The sequence below is a fragment of the Microtus oregoni genome, unplaced genomic scaffold, assembly GCF_018167655.1.
Source record: "Microtus oregoni isolate MIOR12 unplaced genomic scaffold, Mior012 000022F_ref0000154, whole genome shotgun sequence".
In the NCBI taxonomy this organism is placed as follows: domain Eukaryota; kingdom Metazoa; phylum Chordata; class Mammalia; order Rodentia; family Cricetidae; genus Microtus; species Microtus oregoni.
In genome coordinates this window covers 11,908,637-11,929,106 of record NW_024543081.1, presented here as the reverse complement: position 1 = coordinate 11,929,106, position 20,470 = coordinate 11,908,637, and the positions used below count along the sequence as shown (strand labels likewise).

At 47.6% G+C, this 20,470-nt stretch overlaps 1 protein-coding gene across 1 annotated transcript; it reads right to left on the bottom strand.

Moving 5' to 3' along the window:
- Positions 1 to 11,133: 11,133 nt before the first annotated feature.
- Positions 11,134 to 20,169, bottom strand: LOC121461524 (apolipoprotein L3-like). Its single transcript, XM_041672616.1, has 4 exons — positions 20,102 to 20,169; positions 17,460 to 17,542; positions 14,951 to 15,077; positions 11,134 to 11,980 (listed from the first exon to the last, which is right to left on the bottom strand). Exons 2-4 carry the CDS (start codon positions 17,467 to 17,469, stop codon positions 11,167 to 11,169), a joined length of 951 nt encoding a protein of 316 aa, XP_041528550.1. The 5' UTR covers positions 17,470 to 17,542; positions 20,102 to 20,169; the 3' UTR covers positions 11,134 to 11,166.
- Positions 20,170 to 20,470: the final 301 nt, after the last annotated feature.

Sequence of the window (20,470 nt, the reverse complement as noted above, 5' to 3'; positions counted from 1 at the left end):
TCTGTTGACGCTGAAGCCAGACACCTAGTTGGAGTAGGCATAGATACAACACATGAGGCTTCAGGGACCTTAGACCTTACCCTTAATGTTCTTAAAGCAACCAAAACTATCATCATAAATCTGAAGGGCTTCGGAATGTGCATTCCTTCTGATGGCCAGAGGCAGGCCTCACTTGAGAGCAGATGCCAGGATCATCATAACCACTGGGAGACTCCCTGCCTAATCACACACTCAGGTGCAGGATACCTCTTAAGGATCTACACTGTCAAGCCCAGAGTAGAGCAATTCAAAGAGGCAGCATGTGGAGTCACCTCCCTCTGTTCATGGGTCCAATTCTATCGTCTTACACTTAGCTCTAATTTGTCATTAAGTTCCCGCATTATTCAAGCCAGATGCTCTATGTGAGCAAAGAGTTAGTGTCCCAAGGATGAGTGTGGAAGCCAGGCTGAGTGTCGGGACCCTTCCAGTCCCACACAGTCACCTAGGGACGTCAGCATGGGATCCAGTTTCCTTCCCTGTGCTTTGCAGCCCTGGCAGGTTTGTCTGTGTCGATGCCTGTGTGACTCCAGAAGTCCCCTGTCACATGCTCTGTTGGACAATACCTGCTCCCTGAATGAAACCTGGAGAAAGGGAGGTCGGCAGGGAGGTAGCCTCTGTTCTGAGGCAGCCAGTGCAGTATCCACCTTGTCTGAGCTCTGTCCTCTCCAGACAGTAGCCTGTGCAGTGGTGACCATGATGGCCCTGTGCCTTGGCTGCTGACCCCTTTGGGCTCCACTAGGTGGTGCTGGTGTTCACTCTCCGCCTCCCAGAGCCATAGCGGGGCTGCTTTCCATTGCATTAAGGTCTCTGGTGGCAGGTCTTCCTGAAGTCCACAGAGAACTCCCTAGCAAAGTGTCATGGACTGAGAGGGACTTGAGATGTGCAGTTAGTTCATTCCTTTCCCTGGGTAAGCAAGGATGTTGGGATTGTGGGTGCTTCCCCACAAGTGGCCATTCTGTTGTGTGGGTCTGACCTTGCTGGGGAAGGTGGGACTTTCACTTTCGGTGGCTGGGTTGAACCAGTAGGCAGCTGCTTATTGGTGTCCTGATATGCCCGTGGGAAGGACAGCTGTGTTCCCTTCCGGCTCAACCATGGGAAGATTTTTTAGCAAGTTGGGGATCTCTTAAGCTCCCTACCTGATCATCCTCGCAGCAGCTCTCGAAGAGAAAGATGATCAAATCAGACATCAGTCCAGGACACCAGGTAGACATGCAGCCGTGCTGGGCTCTGGTTGTCCCTCTCTCCCTCTGTCATAAGCATGACAAAATGTGGAAACCCTCAGATGAAGTTATCAAGGCCCCGGGGCTCTGCTGAAGTCTGCCTAAGACCTGGCCAGCAGTCTCCCAGGAGAAGGTGGCTCTTGAGGGTTCCCACTGTACAGACTGCAGTTCCTGAGTCCTTGGTACCCTGAGGATTGACCAGAGTGGTTATTGCTGCCAAGAATATTGACTGGTGAGATGCAAGGTGCCCAGGAGTTGTGCCTCTCACTGTAACTCTGAGCGTGCATCTGTGTGAGGCTCCATGGGAATCTGAGTCTTGTTGAGGATTCAGTGAAGCAGGCTGAGCAGGTGGGAGACAAGTCTGCCTCCCCTGGGCCTCCCCAGCCTCTGCACAGCCTGTGAGGGGTGGAGAAGGAAGACAGGCTGTCCTGTGTTTGGGTGGACAGGGCACAGTGTGGGTCATGGAGGGAGAAGCTGCACAAACACATCTTCAGAACTATGAGCCTTGGCATCCCAAGGTCAAAGGCCAGACCGCAGGTAGGTCGGGGGAGAGGAGATTGATTACCTATGTGTCTGTAACAGAAGAAAGTCCTGGATACTTGAAGATTCTTTTTTTTTTTAAGATTCTTATTATTTTAATCAGCACTGTTTCCTGGAATGGGGCTGATTCCTCAGCAGCTAGTGATTCGATGTCCAATGAATGTCTCCAGAGTCCAGAGAACAGCAGTCTGTTCACATGAAATGAGGCAGTCCTGGTTGGTCCTGGCACCACGTGGGACTGGGTGACATTTCCTGTGAAGGAGACTCAGCACAGGCCTGGAGTTCCGGAGACTGCTTGGGGTCAGGGGTCTAATGGAGGGAATGGAGTGAAGGGAGGGGCTGAGGTAGCAGGAAATCCTCTGTCCAGTGTACATGGGCTTGAATGTGACCCTGACAGCTGACAAAAAATCTTAGGTTTATGCTGTCCTGAGCCTCTGTCTCCTTTCCCTAGGAAGATTTCCCACAGATACTGGGAATCAAGACTTGCTGAGAGCCTCTATTTGTTCCTCTGAAGAGCTTGTGCACAGCTAGGGAAGGGAGGCTCCCAGCCTGGGCTTCAGCTGGCTATGAAGAGGGAAGGTCTGGAGCCGCCCACACTTCCTCTTGGCTCACATCCAATGCTAAGGGGTTCTGTGTGTAGCTGATTAAGTGTGTGGGAGGGCTCAAGGGAAGCATGAAGGACAGCTGACCTTTCCTTTCTCTTTTCCTTTCATTTCTTTTGTGGTACTAGGTGTCAGCCCTGGACCTATGCACTGAACAAGGGCTTTACCACTGGGCTAGGCCACCAGTACAGAGTGACACAGGAAACTGAGAGTACAGACATTTCACCCAAGTATAAGATCACCCCAAATGCCAGTCTTTCTTCCTGACAGCCTCTGGAGTCCTGTAGTCTATAAAACAGGGCACATGAGGTAGGGACAGCAGCCATCTTGTAACATTAGTGTCTGTAGCAAGAGCTTGTACTATCAGCCTTCCTTATGTCTGGCTAGTCTCAGCTGGGTCACTTGGTCACTGTGTTATTGTTCCCAAGTCTGGAAACTAATGTCTGGAAAACATGAAGTCCAGAAGGAAGGGCAACCTGGAGGAGTATGGCTTCCACACAGGGTGGCCAGGCATCTGTGGTTCTCACCGCCGCTCTCCTACTGAGGTACATCAAGACCAGCTGCACATGGACTATCCTGGGAATGGCCAGGGCAGCTGTGAGTAAGGGAAAAAAGGAAGCTGTTGTGTCCTGGCAGTAAGTTCTTGTCACAGCCTGGCCTCCCTCCTCCCTCCCCACATGACAGAAGCAGCAGGTGTCTGTGGAGTCAGGCTAAGGACACTCCTGTCGTCCAGTCAGCCTGTGTGGTTATTCTCGGTGAAAGTGAAGACCCATGTGAGATCCGCGGCTCCACCAGGCTGGCAGAGAGAACCTGTCAGGACCAGGCCTTAGCAGGGGAATCTTGAAGGAGAGTCTAGATGTGTTCTACAGGAAGTGAGAGCCAGGGCCAGTTGTGTCCGGAGTATCTGTGGAAGCCCTGTCTGTGGACGAAGAGCAGGAGGTAAAGCCCTACTTGGCAAAGACTAACACTCATCTTCCTCTCCAGCAAGAGGGACTCAGAACATTTGGGACTATCAGAAGCTAACTATGCCAATATGACTTCCCGAGATAACTGCTCATGTAGTGCACACGTACGAGGTTGGGGAGGTTCAGAGGATGGCATTTGTTCAATTACGTAAAGATGTGTTTCTCTTCTACGTTGCCTGCCTAAGGTGCCTCAATAGAAAGCTGAACATCCAATAGCTAGGAAAAGAAGGAATAGGTGGGACTGGCAGGCAGAGGGAATAAGAGGAAGGAGAAATCTAGGCTTGAGGCAGAAAAAAAAAGAAGGAGGAAGTGAGGAAGACACCTGGCTCCAGTCAGCCAGGGAGGGACCAACCAGCTAGACATGGAGGAAGCAAGAAAGTAGGACATACAGAATGAAAGAAAGGCAAAAAGGCCTGAGCAAAAAAGCAGCTAAACAGAAACAGGATAAATTAGGTTTTTTTTTTTAAAAAAAGAGCTGGGTAGAAACAAACCTAAATGAAGAGCTGACATTTATAGCTAGTACTAAGTCTCCATGTCATGGGCTGGTGATCCTGAAAAACTTGCTCCACTGGGCACGGCTCTTGTTTCTGGAAGGACCTTCTTGATGCCCCAGAAGAAGTTGTCTTTACACAGTAGGACCAAGGTAGTGAGCAGACTCAGGGCTTCTTTCTCTTCTCACAGTGCCATGAGCTCTAGCACAGTAGCCCAGATCCATAAGCAATATTTCTTTTTTTAAAAAATTTATTTATTTATTAAAAATTTCCACCTCCTCCTCTCCTCCCATTTCCCTCCCACTCCGCCCACTCCCCCTCCCGCTCCAGTCCTAAGGTAAGTCAGGGTGCCCTGCCCGGTGGGAAGTCCAAGGCCCTCCCCCCTCCATCCAGGTCTAGGAAGGTGTGAATCCAAACAGACTAGGATCCCAAAAAGCCAGTACATGCAGTAGAATCAAATCCCAGTGCCATTGTCATTGGCTTCTCAGTCAGACCCCATTGTCAACCACGTTCAGAGAGTCCGGTTTGATCAAATGCTCGTTCAGCCCCAGTCCAGCTGGTCTTGGTGAGCTCCGATTAGATCAGTCCCACCATCTCCGTGGGTGGACGCACCCCTCACAGTGGGGTGGGGGGAAGGGAAGATGGGGAGAGAGAAGGGAGAAGGGGAGGATTGGGGAGAGCTTGGGGGAATGGGATGGTTGAGATGGAGGAAGGGTGGATATGGGAACAGGGAAGAAGATATCTTAATTAAGGGAGCCATTTTAGGGTTGGCAAGAGACTTGGCTCTAGAGGGGTTCCCAGGTGTCCAAGGAGATGTCCATAGCTAGGTCCTTGGGCAGCAGAGGAGAGGGTGCCTGAAATGGCCTTATCCCATAGCCACACTGATGAACATCTTGCATATAACTGTAGAACCTTCATCTGGCGATGGATGGAGATGGAGACAGAGACCCACACTGGAGCACTGGACTGAGCTCTCAAGGTCCAGATGAAGAGCAGAAGAAGGGAGAACATGAGCAAGGAAGTCAATATTTCTTCAGCTGATGTTATCTGCCTTCCTAGCTATGCACAGCTCCCAACCCAGATTTCAGCACATCTCTCCCAAGCAGCTTTAGTCCCTTTACACGGACATGTTTCCAGATGCCTGTTTTTCCCTGGACCTAGCAGGACGGGAGCCTGTGCTCTGGCTAGGGTGATGGAAGAGTGAGGGAGGCCCAGGACTGAGTCCTTAGGAGCAGCGCAGACACCCTCTTTGATCTTAGTTGCTCTGCTCTCTCAGACAGAGCCGTGAGACCCCAGCCTCCATTACAGTTGTCCTCACTCCGTCCCAACAGTTTGCTTTTCTCTTCCTTCCAGCCTGGACCCATAGATAGCTGTGAGGAAGACCAGTGAGCCACCCCACACCTGGTCTCAGAAACACTGCAGCCCTCATGGACCCCAGAGGTACCAACTTCTCTTCTCTGGCTGTTTCCTGAGTGTGGTCTAGAACCTAGGGCCTCCACATGAGAGCCCGATGAGTTGAGGATAGAAAAGGAGTCCCCAACATGGACAAAGGGGGGGGGGTCTCCTGAAACTGGCTAAAGGGTGTTCGCCTTCTTGGTTCTGTCTTGGGGAACATGCTCAGGGACATCTTCCCCTTCACTTGTCTCTCCATATTGCCAGGACAGCCTGGAGAAGTGAGGGACAACAGGGCATGTGACTTAGTGACAACTCCTAGTGTCTGAGGACACTCCAAACTCCCCACCACACGGGAAGACACTTGTGTGTGATCTTGTGCACAGAAGGCTTCACAGGTTTGTCAGCTCCTGAGAATGAGTCCTGCACCTCCTATGAAAACTCATGACACTCACCCTGCAGAGGATCTGTGTGCTGTGAGCACTGTGGGGAGGACTTAGGGTTTCCAGGAGCAGGTGTCACTGCAGGATGGAATGAGTTCAAATCTGGACGCTGATGAGTGTTCACAACATGAGTGCTCTGCCCTCTCTCTGAGGAGAGAGGTGCCCATCTGGATGGGTACTAGAGACATATAGACCATCCAACCGGGCTAGAATAGTAACTCCCCACAGCCTTAGAGTTAAAACACTCGATATATAAGACAGAGAGTATATGAGAGGCTGCAAGAGAGAAACAGTGAGTCATGTATAAAGATAGGCCCATCAGACTGGCAATGATTTCTTAACAGAAAAACTTGAAAAGCAGAACGACTTGAAACAATGGATTTCAAGCACTGAGAGATCATTGCTGTTCACCCACTCCACTATACCCAGACAAATTACTGCCGTGATGCAAAGAAAAAGGGAAACATATCATGATCAAGGCAGGATAAGAGAATTCATGATTACAGCCAGGTTTGTAATGGATCTTGGAAGGATTCTTTCAGAGTGAGGAGGAAGGTCAATATATCCAAGAGTCTACCGGAGAGAATAAATCACATTAGAATCCTGGTTAAGTAGATGAGAACTAGGAAAATATCAAACATTACTAACTGAGCAAAATGATAAGAATTCATACTTTCAGTAATTACTATCCCTGAATATAAACAGTCTCAATTCCCCAATCAAAAGACAGACAAGCAGGTTGGATTAAAAACAGAGCTACACAGAACTCTGCTTGTTGCCTTTGAAAACACACGGGTGATGGTGATCAAAGACAGATGCCCCATAGAGTCAAAAGAGGGAAGACAGCCATCCAGGCAAATGGAACTAGCTAGCACCTGTTCTAGTGTCTCCCGGAATAAACTTCAAACAGAAAAGACTGTGAAAGGAGAGAGATGGCTTCTGATTATCGGAAATCGGTCAAGAAGGGATCACAATTCTAGATGTGTGAATACCCAAACTGACGGAACAAGTCCCGAAAACAGAGCTGCTGGGTGTAAAGGCACAGGTGAACCCTAGTGATATAATAGTACCACGCTCACAAAAAAATCAGGGGCTGTGTGGTGGTGAGACATCGTTTTAATCCCAGCATTTCAGAGGCAGAGGCAGGTGGATCTGATAGAGTTCAAGGCCAGCCTGGTCTGCAATGTCAGTTCTAGGGCAGCGAGGGCTGTTACACAGAGAAACCTGTCTCAAAATCAACACAGGAAAGTTGAAGTTTGGCTAGTTGGTAAGAGAGAGGGGTCAGTGGGTGTTGGAGGGGCCTAAGTAGGTAATTGTGCTGAATTTGATCAAAATGTATAAAATACACGGATAAAAATGTAATAATAAAATCCACTATTATACATGACTTATAGATGTTAATAAAACACTTAAAGAATAAAATAAAGAATGAAGAAAAGGACGTGAACCCTGAGCCTTCATGCTTGCTCTATCCTGTGTGTGATGCAGAATCCCAGGCGGAGCTGGTGCCATGTTCCCAGACTCGTATCTGGTCCATGAGCTACACAGAACTTCATTCTTCCTAATTACCTAGTCACAGGCTTCATCCTGTCGGTGTCTCAGAATAGATGAAGAGATTTGTTTTGACCTTCAAGACAGAGTGACGTTTTCATGACATCCTCTCTCTGCTGTGTCTCTGTAGAGATAGGATTTATGGAGACACGTGTATGTGGATCCATCTCTCACTTTCTGCAGCAGACACTGTAAATAAGATGTTCGGTAGTTAAACAACCCTTTCATAGGGGTCTCCTAAGACCATTGGATATATCAGATATTTACAGTAAGATTCATAACTGGTCAGGAAGTGGTGGTACATGGTTTTAATCCTAGCACTTGGGATTTTGAGGCCAAGTTGGTCTACAGAATGAGTTTAGGTCAGGTTCCAAAGCTGCACAGAGAAGTCCTATCTCAAAAAATTACAAAAGCAAAAGACTCAAAACTGCCATAAAATGAGAGTTCTGAAGTGGCAATTTTATGGCTGGGGTCACCATGACATGAGGAAATGTATTGAAGGGTTGTGTGGTCACTTCCAACCAAGTTCACCAAAGCCCAGCTCCTACAGTGGCTTCTCCCATCACCTTCAGTAATATCCTGATGCCAGCGTGACCCTTCTCCCTCACTGAGAAGAACACATGACTGACTCACCTGACGTTGGCAGGAGTGTCCTTGGGACCTTTGGCTGATGGACATGGACTGTACTGGCATATGCTGCTAGTGTCTTGTAGGAGGAATGAATAAACCGAGGCATTTGGGAAGTGTCCCTGTGAAGCCTGTCAAAGGGAACCAGGCTCCCAAAGGTTCTTTCCTCACTGGCTGCTCACTGACTTCATCACAGCAGCCCTGTGGCTCCCGAGGACGCTGATGCGCATCCACCTGTCCAGAAGCCACTCCTCTGATCTCCTCCCCATGTCTGCCTCTCCTGTTGGACACTGGACATCCATAGCCCTAGTTGTGGGATGTGTTAAAACTTACAGTGACTGTGTGACATGGGCAGAAATGAAGGGAAACTTGCTAAAGGAGTTCTGGGGGCTCTTGTTAAAGACATAGGTGAGTCAGGATGGATGGCTGTCCCTTTCTCTTTCTTCCTGCCTCACAGTTCTTCCTGCCTCACAGGCTGTAGGACCCCCATTGCTACTTGGGGAGCCGGCCTCCAGTCAGAACCAGGGTATGCAAAAACAGACCTGAATTCAGTGATGTCTTAGGAAATATTCTTATCTATCTGAGGGGGGAAAATAAGGAAAAACATGCTTTCTGATGGTATCTTTCTCGTTCACTTCTGTTGAAAAAAATCTTCTCTGAAAATCTCTCTTGTTCTTCTACATAGTTTTCCACAGCTCTCCATGTAGCTGTGATGATGGGGATTGCATTGAATTTATAGATTACCTTGTTAGAATTTTTACTATACCTTTCATAATGTGGCAGGATACAAGATCAACTCCAAAAAATCTGATACACAAAGAACAAAGAAGAAGAGTGAAATAAGAGAAACATGACTTTTCACGATAGCCACAAATAGCATGAAGTATCTTGGGGTAAAACAACCAAGGTAGTGAAAGATCTATTTGACAAGAAGTTTAAGGCTTTGAAGAAAGAAATTGAAGAGGATACAAGGAAATGGAGGGATCCCCCATTCTCTTGGATTGGTAGGAACAACATTGTATAAATTGCAATTCTACTAGAGTAAGCAGAAAGTGCAATCAAGCAACTTCCAAAATTTCCTGGCCGGGAGTAGGGGGAGCGGGGAATAAGAAAAAATGCTTTCTGATGGTATCTTTCTCTTTTACTTCTCTTGAAAAAAATCCTCTCTGGAAATCTTTCTTGCTCTTCTATATCGTTTTCCACAGCTCTCTATGTAGCTCTACACAGCCTTTCCTCAATCCAAATTCTGGAAAATTATATGTTACCTTTCTAGGACCTTATTCATTTTTATAACACAAGATAAGTCAGAGTTTCTCTTAGGCTAGGGAGGTCACATTAACTGTCCAGTGTGGAACGCATGGCTCTGCACATGGCTCTATGTTGGTGAGGGTTCAAGACAGAAAATGTCATTGAAATTCAGGATTTAAACAATAAGTAGTTAGCTGAACCTTGAGTGGTAGGGAGGATGTCCATAAGGTCCATTACTATTGTCTACCAAAGTTGCTTCAAGTCTGACTTGAATCAGCAATAAACACCTGGGAATTCCCCATGAATATTCATCGCAAGGGGCAACCAGTTGCTTTGAATTTGTTCTGAAGTCTAAAATTAGCTGTTCTTGTGATTGAAAATACAGTTACTTTCCTATGTCAGTCTGAACAATGTAAAATATTTTAGCATTATTTCTATTTATCAATATCATCTCAGATTACGCAGAAATCATCATCCTGACCTTCCACAGCTGTACGTGTCCCCAATATATGGAATATACACATGAGAGAAACACACAAGCAGAGGGAAACACCCATCCAGTTCTCAGGGAAGGAATGCAGTTCTTTTGGAAGAAACGAAGTGGTACAAGAGAGAAATTACAGACAGAAGCAACTGGTCACTTACATTCAGTGACTCCATGGCCTTCCCAGGTAGGACTCCCCATGAGAGTCATTCATCTGGTGGGTTGACCTACTGAACACTAATTGTCACCTATTGTATGCTCCCATGGCCCCCTTCAGACCCTTAGACATGAGGACCATGTGCCAAACAGAGCTGGGAGAACGGGCAAATGGGATAATGAGATGGAATCTTGGGTGACTCCACACTTGCCTAGCAGCATCTGCACTGTGGGTCTTGGTCTTCTATGCTCGTATAGGGCTGTGGACATGCCCACTTCCCAAGCATGCAACACCCTGAATCCTCCGCGCTGAGATGGAGGAAGGCTCTCTTGGTCAGCTCTGAACCTGCCTTGGACCTCACCCTTCTTGCCTTCTTGGATGACTGTCCCCTGGGTAAATGCTTTCAGGGATCTCTGATGGTGTCTGGCCTGACCTGCTCCTGGAAGTTGAGGCAGGGAACCTCTTTCCTCAGCTGTGCTGAGCTCTCCAGATGAGGCTCTTCTTACTCTTGATTCTGCCTTTTCATCAGCATGACTTTAGCTTAGTAGAGGAAACCACAGTGAGAGTCAGGACCATGTAAATGTCTCCTGAGCCACAGGCCAAACATGGTGGGGAATGGGTTGGAACATTCATAGACTTTTAACAGTCAGGATGGGGCTACTGACTCTTAAGTCAGGGGTCAAGACAACCCCATCCTGCCATCTGTAACTCCAACAACACGAGCAGATCTCATCCCACCTGGAGATCCTGAAGATCTTCCAGGAAACTTTTTACATCAACAGTGACATCACAAGACAGTCTTGCAAACATTTGCCAGCTCAGAGTTGTCTAGAGGAAACTTCAGCCAATGAAATGTGATCTGAATCCAATTGAAGGTAACCTATTTCTATGCTGTATAAATATTAACCTTCCCATTTTCAGGGGGTGGGGGATCAGCACAAAGGAGTCAGGCCACCAAGGTTACCCTACCCTATTCAGAACTCTAGAGAAGAGGGTTGTCTCAGACCAACGGGACCAGGCATGTTGTTACCTGTATCAGAGAGCATCGACCTTTCATGCAGCCTCCCTTTGTGTAGAGATCTTAAAGGAGACAGGAATCTTCCATATCAATAGTGACATCATGACTGGTGTAATCATCTGAGCAACTAAAACAGACAAACCACCTGGGACCACAAACACAGAGAAGGCAATTTCATGCCATACCGACAGCCCATTCTGAACCAGTCTGTTTCCCCAGAAGAAGTGAAATCCCTGAGCTCTCAAGGGTTTCTCAACCCTCAGGTCCATAGACTTGATCATGCGTTATTTCCCTTGTATGGTATGTTCCCCCCCCCTTTTACATGTCCCCACCCCTGTACATGTCATTTCCCCTGAACTCTTAACTGCTTGGTGGAGGGATCACTGAGGCTAGAATGACTGTAGATCCTTGTGGTGCTGCTCAAATTCACGCAACCTCTCTTCTAGATTGTTAGCCACCTCCCGTAGTGCTCCTGCCGACTCTGTCTTTGCCCCTTTGTGTAAATCTATGGAGTCAGTCACAAGGTTATACACATCAAATGCAAGTAGTGCAACATTACCGACTCCTTTTCCAATCCTGACTAGTCTGGTTCCTAGGGGAATATCGTGTGAGATGAGATTCCTCAACTGCCTAATACCGTCTCCAAACGTTGTGAAGTTCCTGATTCTGCCTGTCCTGATGGCTTGAATATGATCCCTGAGGGTTTTCCAGGTACAAAATAACTCCACACCCTTACTACTAACTTTGAACGTGATCAAAGGCGTGATCTTCAAAATTCTGTTCACTATGTCTATGCTGGCTTCAACCAGCCGCCTGGCTTCACTTTCATCTGCCGCTCTGATGGATTCTTCCACAATGGTAGTGGTGAGACCAGTCGCAGCTACTGCTCCTCCTACACCTGCTGCTGCGATAGCCAGAGAGGCCCCTCCTGTGAAGGGTGCCAGAACTAATCCAGCGATTGTGGCGGCGATGCCGGTGGAGCCGGACACCACATTGGAGATGGTGCAGCCCTTGTGCACCTCGTCAAGATGGTCAGCCAGACCTCGGAGCTTACTGATGTGTTCTTCAAGTTTCCTCTTCAGCTCAGGAAATTCTCTCAGAAAATTTTTTTCCCGCTGCCTCTTTTCTGTTTTATCATTTTCATCTGCAGGCTCCCGGGCTAAATGCTGCTTCAGTGCATCATATAGGGCAGCTTCCTCCTCGCTGTGACAGAAGAGATCAAGTTCATGAATAAAACAGTTACTTTTTGAATGTTAAAGCCTTGTTCAAACCTTCCTTTCATACCACAGACCCAGAAGGAGTAACGCAGCAGAGATCTGTAATCTGCCCTCTACCCGGATCATCTGTTACAGCATAGATGTCCAGGGCCTTAGTCCATAGGGGTCAGTGTGTAAAGTCAGGACACTTGACAAAATTAGAGGCACTGATAAAATGACTTCACTCAAGGTCAAGTCAATTCCATCACTATCTGTGGAAGCCCTGTTGATGAGCGCCGCACATGGACTTAGAGCAATTACTCTTTCAGTCAGAGAACTGTGCGTGTTGTATGGAATTCCCCTTTCCCCAGAGTCTCCTCTCTGTCCCTGGTTGCCCTGAAGTCATCTAAGCCCATGCAGTATCCAGCTGGCAGGAATGCCTGTGCTTGCCTGGGAGGTCTGCAATGGAGCATTCACAGGGCAAAACAAGTGTGGATTCCTCATTCTGAATGAATTCCAAACCTAGCAACCAAAACTCCACATCTGTCCTCATGGGACAATACACAGCGACATCACAACTGATTTCAGAGAATTACACAAAACTCCTCCATCTCCTGTACACTGTCAGCATTCAGGCAGATTCAGGTTCCATCTGTAATATACTTCACGAAATATCTGCAGGTGTTTCAAAGTGTGGAAAATGCAGGGTCTGAGATGCATCTGTTCCCAAGAATTTCCTATGAACATGCTCAACCTGAAAGGTGTGGGAACTTTGGTGCCATTTCTGACCTGCAGAGGAACTGGAAGCCAAAACACTGACCTTAGGAAGACCCCCCTGAGGCCTGTGTCACCGGAATTGATTTCTTATTGATGTCCATGGAAGGGATCTGTGGTCCTGCCCTCCTGACAGGTGTCTCTAAGTCCCCAGCTCTCTGTGTGTACAGTATGGCTCCATGTTTGTCCCCTAGGGCAGCAGTCCTGAGCAGTGTCCTCCTGGCTTCTTGGACCTACTTCAGGATGAAGATTCTTTCCTAGGGTAGGCTTCCTGTTGTGCAGTAGTCATGTTACTTCCTGGTGTGCAGTGGTCATGTGATTTCCAAGTATGCAGTGGTCATGTGACTTCCTGGAGTGCAGTGGTCATGTGATTTCCTGGTATGCAGTGTTCATGTGATTTGTCACACACTCAATGCCGGACAAAACTCCACAGTGAAACTTGAAGCTCTCTCATTTCCATCTGGTGGATGTTTCTTTGGCCCATTTTAACCCTCTGTGCTCAGTGATCAACTGTTACTATGTGCCAACTGTCTTATATGTGCATTCATTGTGTGGTTTTTGCAATTTCTCAGTCCTGTTTGCATTAGAGTAGTCCTTCATTAAGGACTGGTCTCAAATATAAAAAGAAGGCTCACTGGGACTCTCCTCAGACTTTGTCATTAAGCTATTTTTGAGAATTTAAAATTAAACCCAAAACAAACCTTCAGAGCCACAAGAGACATTTCCGATTCTTTTGCCTGCTGTCTGCTCTCTGCAGATTGCCAAATTCCTTTCCCTCCCTGACTGGATCTCACAAGGTCAAGTGGCTGCCTGAGGTGACTGAGACAGGACAGCAGCCATTAACCCTGGCTTTACACCGACTCCCACCCCACACTCACTCTTGACCAGGTCTAGTCAGAGCCCTGCAAACAGAGCTCACCATGCTAACAGATACTACAGCTAGTGACAGTGTCTCATTTGAACACAGCAAGGCCATGTGCAAAGATACAAGGAGCCTGGGGATCACTAATAGTGACAAGCAGGCTGGACATCGACTGAAGCTGGACAAGGCTATAAGGGAATTATTGCCCTCTGAGATGGTGACATGTGATCCCCTCAGACTCTCAGCTTCTGCAAACCGTCCTCCAACCACATTGCCTGTGGACTCTTGTCTCTAGCCACACATCCTTTCTGATATTCAGGGAGTGCTTGGTAGAAGAGAATAGAGTCTGCAATACCATCTGAGAACATCTGAGCACACACAGCACGTTCAGGGTGTGCCCAAATACAATGCTGCACACACATAAAGCATGAGGTCATGGCCAAGGATATAAACACTCTTCTCCATCTTGATGTCCTCTGCTAGGCCTCTTCTCTGTGCCTCCAATTCCTTCATCCTTCCATTCCTGCTGTCCTTGCCTTCTACCTGCACCTCCATTCTAGGGTCACTCTCAGTCTTTCCTGGACCGTGGATGAGATACTGGTCTTGGTCTCTGTGGGATTGGGAAGGGTGCTGACACTTGGTTTTCCATCTCTGACCTGCTGCTCATCCCAGGCTGTCATCATGTCCTATCAGCCTGCACTTTTATTCCTACTGAACACAGCTGGGCTCCAGATCTCAGTAAGGACAGTCAGGGTCAACCCAGCTCTGTGCAGCTGCACTGTGGGCTCTTGGCCTCCTCAGCCCAGAGGAGGATCCTGTTGTTGTCACAGCTCCTCACATGGGAGGAAAGTGACCGAGACAGAACCTGGGGACAGGGCTGACCATGTTTACATTTTTCTCACTTGTCTCACACTAAGTTCTTGATTTCTCAGTCCTACAGGAGACTCCTGGCCCTGGTCTCTTCCCATGTCTAAAGTAGCTCTCAGTGATAATTTCAGGGGCACCCACTGTGTACTGGCCACATGCTGAGAGCTGCACACACTTGATCTTATTTCCTCACACTGCAGTCTCATGGTGGTGACAGGCAGGAAGTGCTAACTAACTTGCCAAGGTCACAGAACTAGTAGATGGCAGAATTGGTCCTGGCACCTTGAGAAACATCTTCAGTCAACCTGAGGAGATGTCCACCAGGGATAAAATAGAGGAAACATCCCTCCTGGATTGTTGAGAAGGAATGTCCACAACCCCACCCCTCGAACTGCCTAGAGTGCGTATGCCCGCCCAGGAAAACACTCATCCCCATGGTCTGGTGGGCAGTGCTGTGTGTACCACACAGGTAACCTTGACAATGCTGCTTCTGCCACAAACGCCTTCCAGACTCCATCTTCAGTTATTAAGAGCTTCAGGTCATCTCTGCCCACTTCGTTAGTGATGATGGTAGTTATGTTGTCCGCGATGCTTAACAACACTATATACAAAAAAAAGAGAGAGTTTAGAGGACAGTATGGAAGAGGTTAAAGGGCAAATGGCAGCAGGCGGTGAGATTCCATGTTCCCCAGCATTTTTCTTCAGGTTCTAATGGGGTCTCCTGGGTTGTAGGTTCAATTATGTCTCCTAAATTCATATGTAAAAGCTCTTAGGCTCACCAAGTGTTGCATGGATACAGAACCTTTAAGGAAGTAAAGTAATGAAGACCAAATGATGCTCTAAATATAGAGCGCTACTCAGTGGGACTGGTGTCCTCATGACAGTGAGATACCCGAGGTCTGTTCTCTGTCATCTCTCTGTCATTTCATTATCTATCATATGTTCACACGGTTGTCTCTGTGTCCACCTACCTCTCTGTCTATGTCTATGCATTCAGAGGAGACACCATGTGCAGATGTAGTTAGTGACCCTTCTCCCTCTGCATACCAACAAGAGGATGCTCATTGGGACTAAATTTCCAAATGTTCATTATAGATATGGGCTTCCATTGTTGAGGGAATTGACAGAGCTTTTGTTGAATTCCTTGTTGCCCCCACCACCAGCTTCTAACACATCAAAATCTGTGGTAGCAGCGCCTTCAGATGTGACTGTCCATCCACTGGTGAGCTCTCCACTAGCTCATTGTGTCAGTAGTAGAATGTTAAAGAGATATGGAATCAACATCAGTGTCTACAGAACATGGAGGGACTCGGGTTGTTTCCTGGCTCAGGGCACTCTGACACCATGAAGAAATCATCCAGGACCACTGGACTCTTGCATCATTCATGACTCAACAGCCAGTACCCACTAACTACTACTAGCCTTACTGCTAGGTATGGCTGCCTGCTTGGGGCAGACTGTTGTCCCATCGACCACAGCAGCAGCAGCTTTGTACAGTGAAGCAGTGTTTTTCCTGGAGGATGCAAATGTTGGGCTTTCTCTTTTCTGGGCCATAGCTGAAACTCCAAACTGAAACTTAGTTGGCCAGCACCTTGCCTGGAATGCACCCTCCCATACTTCTCTGAGAGCAGGAGCCTTCCCACAATGCCCCTCAGTGTCCCTGTGTCCTTGGCAGTCACAGCCATTGCTCAATACTGAGCTTCCTAGTGTCCTTTTCTCTCCAAATACAAAATGTCAAACACTTGTCATTTGTTACAGCCCCACCTGCTCTTTCATTGTTGACCTCCATACAGAGTCAGCATGAATAACCATTCCACAGACTCAATATTACAGCATATTGACCTTACCCCACCAAGAAATTATCCATTGCTTTTTAATTTCTCAGAATATGGACAGAAAGCACCTAGGTTATTTCCAAGATATTACAGAAATGGCCTCTATCCCAATTGCCAATAAATTCCTTGCATCTCTTAAACCACATGAACCAGAATACCCACTTCTGCGTTGCTTTCAGCAGGACTGCCTTCCAGGATCCTGCCCCACTGACCCCTGGGTCTTTGCTTACAGTGTTCAACTGCATGTCTAGTCCGGTGTTGCAAAGCCTCCCACATTTCTTGCATATATGTATATTCCTCTCTCTTCACTCTCTTTCTATACATATACAGCAACTATTTGCTATATATACTTCACACACACACGCACAAACACAGGCACACACGCACACTAAGACAGACACACACACACACACACACACACACACACACACATGTGCTTGTAACCAGGTTCTTCACAGAAGGAACCCACTCTCTGGTGAGAATTTCTGGATGATTGCTTCTCTGTTGTCATGAACACTACGACTACTTTAACGAACCTCATTTGGCCTCCAGCTCCACAGGGTTAGATGTCCATAGTGACAGTGAAGGGACAGAAACAGGTGTTGGAAGCTGAGAGATCACGTCTCTACTGCACCTAAGAAGTGCAGAATATACTGGAAGTTGCAAGATTATGGATTCTATTTTATTTTTTAGCCTTATTTTATTTTATTGTTGAGATAAAGTCTCATCATGAAGCTCTGACTGACCTAGAACTCAATATGTATATTAGACTAGAATCAAATTCACAGAGATCCTCCTACCTCATCTTCCCCAGTGCTGTGATTAAGGCATGGGTACTTCAATAATGTGGGTTATAAACTCTAAAGGCCCACCCTCAGGGATGGACTTCCTTCACGAAGGCTCCATGTCCTGTAAGTTCTGAAACTGCCTAAATGGCAACACTAATTGAGAACCAAGTATTCAAATGCTTGACCTTCTGGAGTATCTTTAGTTGGAACAGCCAGCACAATTATACACACAAGCACCAACACAGGCGAACCATGAAGACAAAAAGAACCTGGTTTGGACAAGTAAAAGTTGCAGCATTTCCTTCCCCCATTGGAACGTTTGTGAGATGGAAGAAGGAAAGAATAAAGGTAGTTGGCTACCAGAAGCCATGACTGCATCCCTTCCTCAGCACCAGCTCTGGGACTTCAGATAGGTTCTTCTCACAGGTCTTCGCGTGTCCAGGCTGGAGGGAGGAGAAAAACAACTGTAAGATGCCATGGGGACAGCTGAGGAAAGTCAGATGGGAGGGGACAGAGGCCCAGTGGTTCCACCAGAGTGGGGATAAAGGACCAAACAACTGGCAGCCAGAGTTTCTCCTACTGTGGGCCCCACGCTGCTGCTTAGAGATGTTGGTCATCTGGTCTACCCTCTCCCCTTTCCCTTGCCACAACAGAGCCTTCATGTGCTGTATTGTCCGTGAAGAATGTCTCCAGCTAGGGACATAGCCATGAAGGAAAACAACATACAATCTATATACAAGATATATATAAATATATACATATATGTGTGTATATGTGTGTATATATATTTATATAAATATGTAAAGAGATACTCTGTCAAGTCCTAGGTGGGCACATATGGGAACTGAAGGTAAAAGCAGATGTTTTCTGTATGTCTTTGATACCCAGGGCTCCTAATACACCTCACTAGGTGACCAACATCCTCTATGAGATGAGGACACTCATGAGCGCCATTGTAAAGCTAACTCAAGATCCTAAAGGTTGCTGACAACAGTCCGCCATATTTCCCAGTAATGCTATAACACAGATTGAACCTGATTGGGACCACCCTTATTAGGTATGACTCCCCACACCCTTAAACACACAGTAGCACTTCTTTTATGTCCCATGTGACTGCCAGAGCCTTCTCACTCAAACCAGGGCAGGGTCCCTGTGACACCTTAAATTCTTGTATGCTACAGGCAGCTCCTCGAGCCCATACCCTCTTTGTTTCTGCAGGATCCTGTATTCCCCCAGGGCTGGAGTCCTGTCAGTCCCTGCCCTGGCCCATCTATTCCTCGGCCTTCTTCCTAAGTGTTCAACCTTAGGTCGTTTCTAATCATGTGAACAGCAGTGGAAGGCTATTCTCTTGTGAGAAACGTCTGCACTGGGATTATTTTCTGTAAGGTATTTCTAGAAGCAAAATGCCTGGATCATGTAGTATCTATCTTTAATTTTTTCATAACCTGAAGCTTATTGTTGTAGACACAATGTGTGAGAACCCACACTCCGACAGGCAGTGCATGAGGGCAGACATTCCCCCTGGACTCGTAGTGCACAGTAGCCTGAAACAGCAAATCTGACTGCATGTGGAGAAGCTGAGGCAGGGTGGGGGCTGACAGTTTGAGGCCAGCGGAGGCTTCTCATGCAGACAGTAGATCTAACTTAGGACCATCACCACTGAGGTTTGCGGTAAGGTTGCCTTTCCATGCATGTCAGGTACAGAGGGGCATCCATCAAGTCCAGGGGCAACTATAGTGAAGGCACATGCATGGAGACCTGGAGGTGGCAGGGGCCTGAACACTCAGAACCCCAGATTCTCTAAGGCTTCGTGCAGGATATCAGACTCTATGCTTCCAATGATCTTTAATGTATTTGCTATTTGTGTCCCTGTTCCCCTCTCTCTGTAGCCCCCTCCCTGCCTTCCAACCAGTGACATGTCCACACCAGTCGTCCTCCTCCCCTTCATACTTCTGACAGCTTAGGGACCTGTGTCTCTTTTTTCCTCTCTACCAGTGCTCAGCCTTGCAGCAACCACAGATGGAGAGCAGCCTGCGGGACTCAGTGGGGCAGGCAATCCAGCTCCCTCTATCAGAGGATTAAAACAGGGACATGGAGAAGTGTGACAAACCCCATGTCACACAGCACGCAGAGCAGTGAGGTGAGGTAAACAACAGCCCCGACTCTGAACTGCAGAGAAATCCTGTGGATTTAACACTCTGGGTCCCTCTGCTCTTTTGGAGCCCATTCTGCTGCACAGTCTGCACCTAGTGTTAGACTGGGGTGCCATGATCCTGGGATTCTACACTGAGTCCACTCTCAGTCCGGTTTCCTGAGTCCCTTCCACACCTGCACACACAGGACAGCCTTGGCTTCCTCCTCTGTGCCCCACAGGCTAGCAGAGGGTAGGTGAGGACAAGGAGTGAGCCTCTCACCCACCTGGTCAGCCTACATCCAGGTACTCTACACAGGTCACTCTCTGCTATGCCTCAGTTTCTCCACAGTTCCTGACATAGCATAGTCAACAAGGACCACATGAGCCAGCACCCCTTAGTCATCCTGTACATCTTACTGAAATATTATTCTCATTGATCCAAGGACAGCACCCCAAGACAAGTGTTGTTTGTCCATGCAGCACAGGTTGCTATCCCTGTGTCCCCCAAACTCTTCCAGTTTCTTCTTCTGTTTTTTATCTATTTAAAATGACAGACCAAGAAAAATGGCTACCTTCCCTCTAGGGTCCCTGATCATGTCTCAGGCTGACCTGCAAGGATTGTCAGGGCCCAAGCAGTGTGGTGATCCCATCTGAGGCATCCCACACCCTCTCCTGGGATGAGGGCAGAGGAATAGAGAGAAGTAGACAGACCTCGTTCTGACTGCAGGTCCAACCATGCTGCTGCTGAGTCTGCGACCTGAACCATTGTCCAACCTTGTTGAGTTCAGCCATAAAATGGGGCTATTACCCTCCTCCTCCAGAGCACTTGAAAGGATAAATATGTGGGGACAAGGATCCTCAAACTCACCTAGGAATCTTCCCGTAACCAAGGGATGATGGGTCCCAGCTGTCCTTAGCTATGTGGAACCAGTCACCGGCTGAATGCGTGAGACACAAACAGACTAGATCTAGGCTCTATATCCCCAGTGCCTGAAAGTGAAAGAAAAATTTCTGGTTGTGGTCTCTCATGATAAAACAACCTAGCAGGCATGATGCCTGCCAGGCACCACCCTACTGATGCCCCATGGCCAGGAGCTGTTATGACCAATAACACGTCTGGGCTGGGTGAGATAAGAATAGACCAAGAATGAAGGTTGCTGATGTGGCTTCAGCTTTGTGCCCAATTCCAAGGAAAAGAGCACATTTGTGACTGTGATGATAAGAGAATGCTTGGTCT

Coding starts and splice junctions, on each gene's coding strand:
- LOC121461524 (XM_041672616.1), bottom strand. Junction 11,981..14,950: donor GCAGAAGCAGCATTGTCAAG/GTTACCTGTGTG, acceptor CTTCTGTCACAG/CGAGGAGGAAGCTGCCCTAT.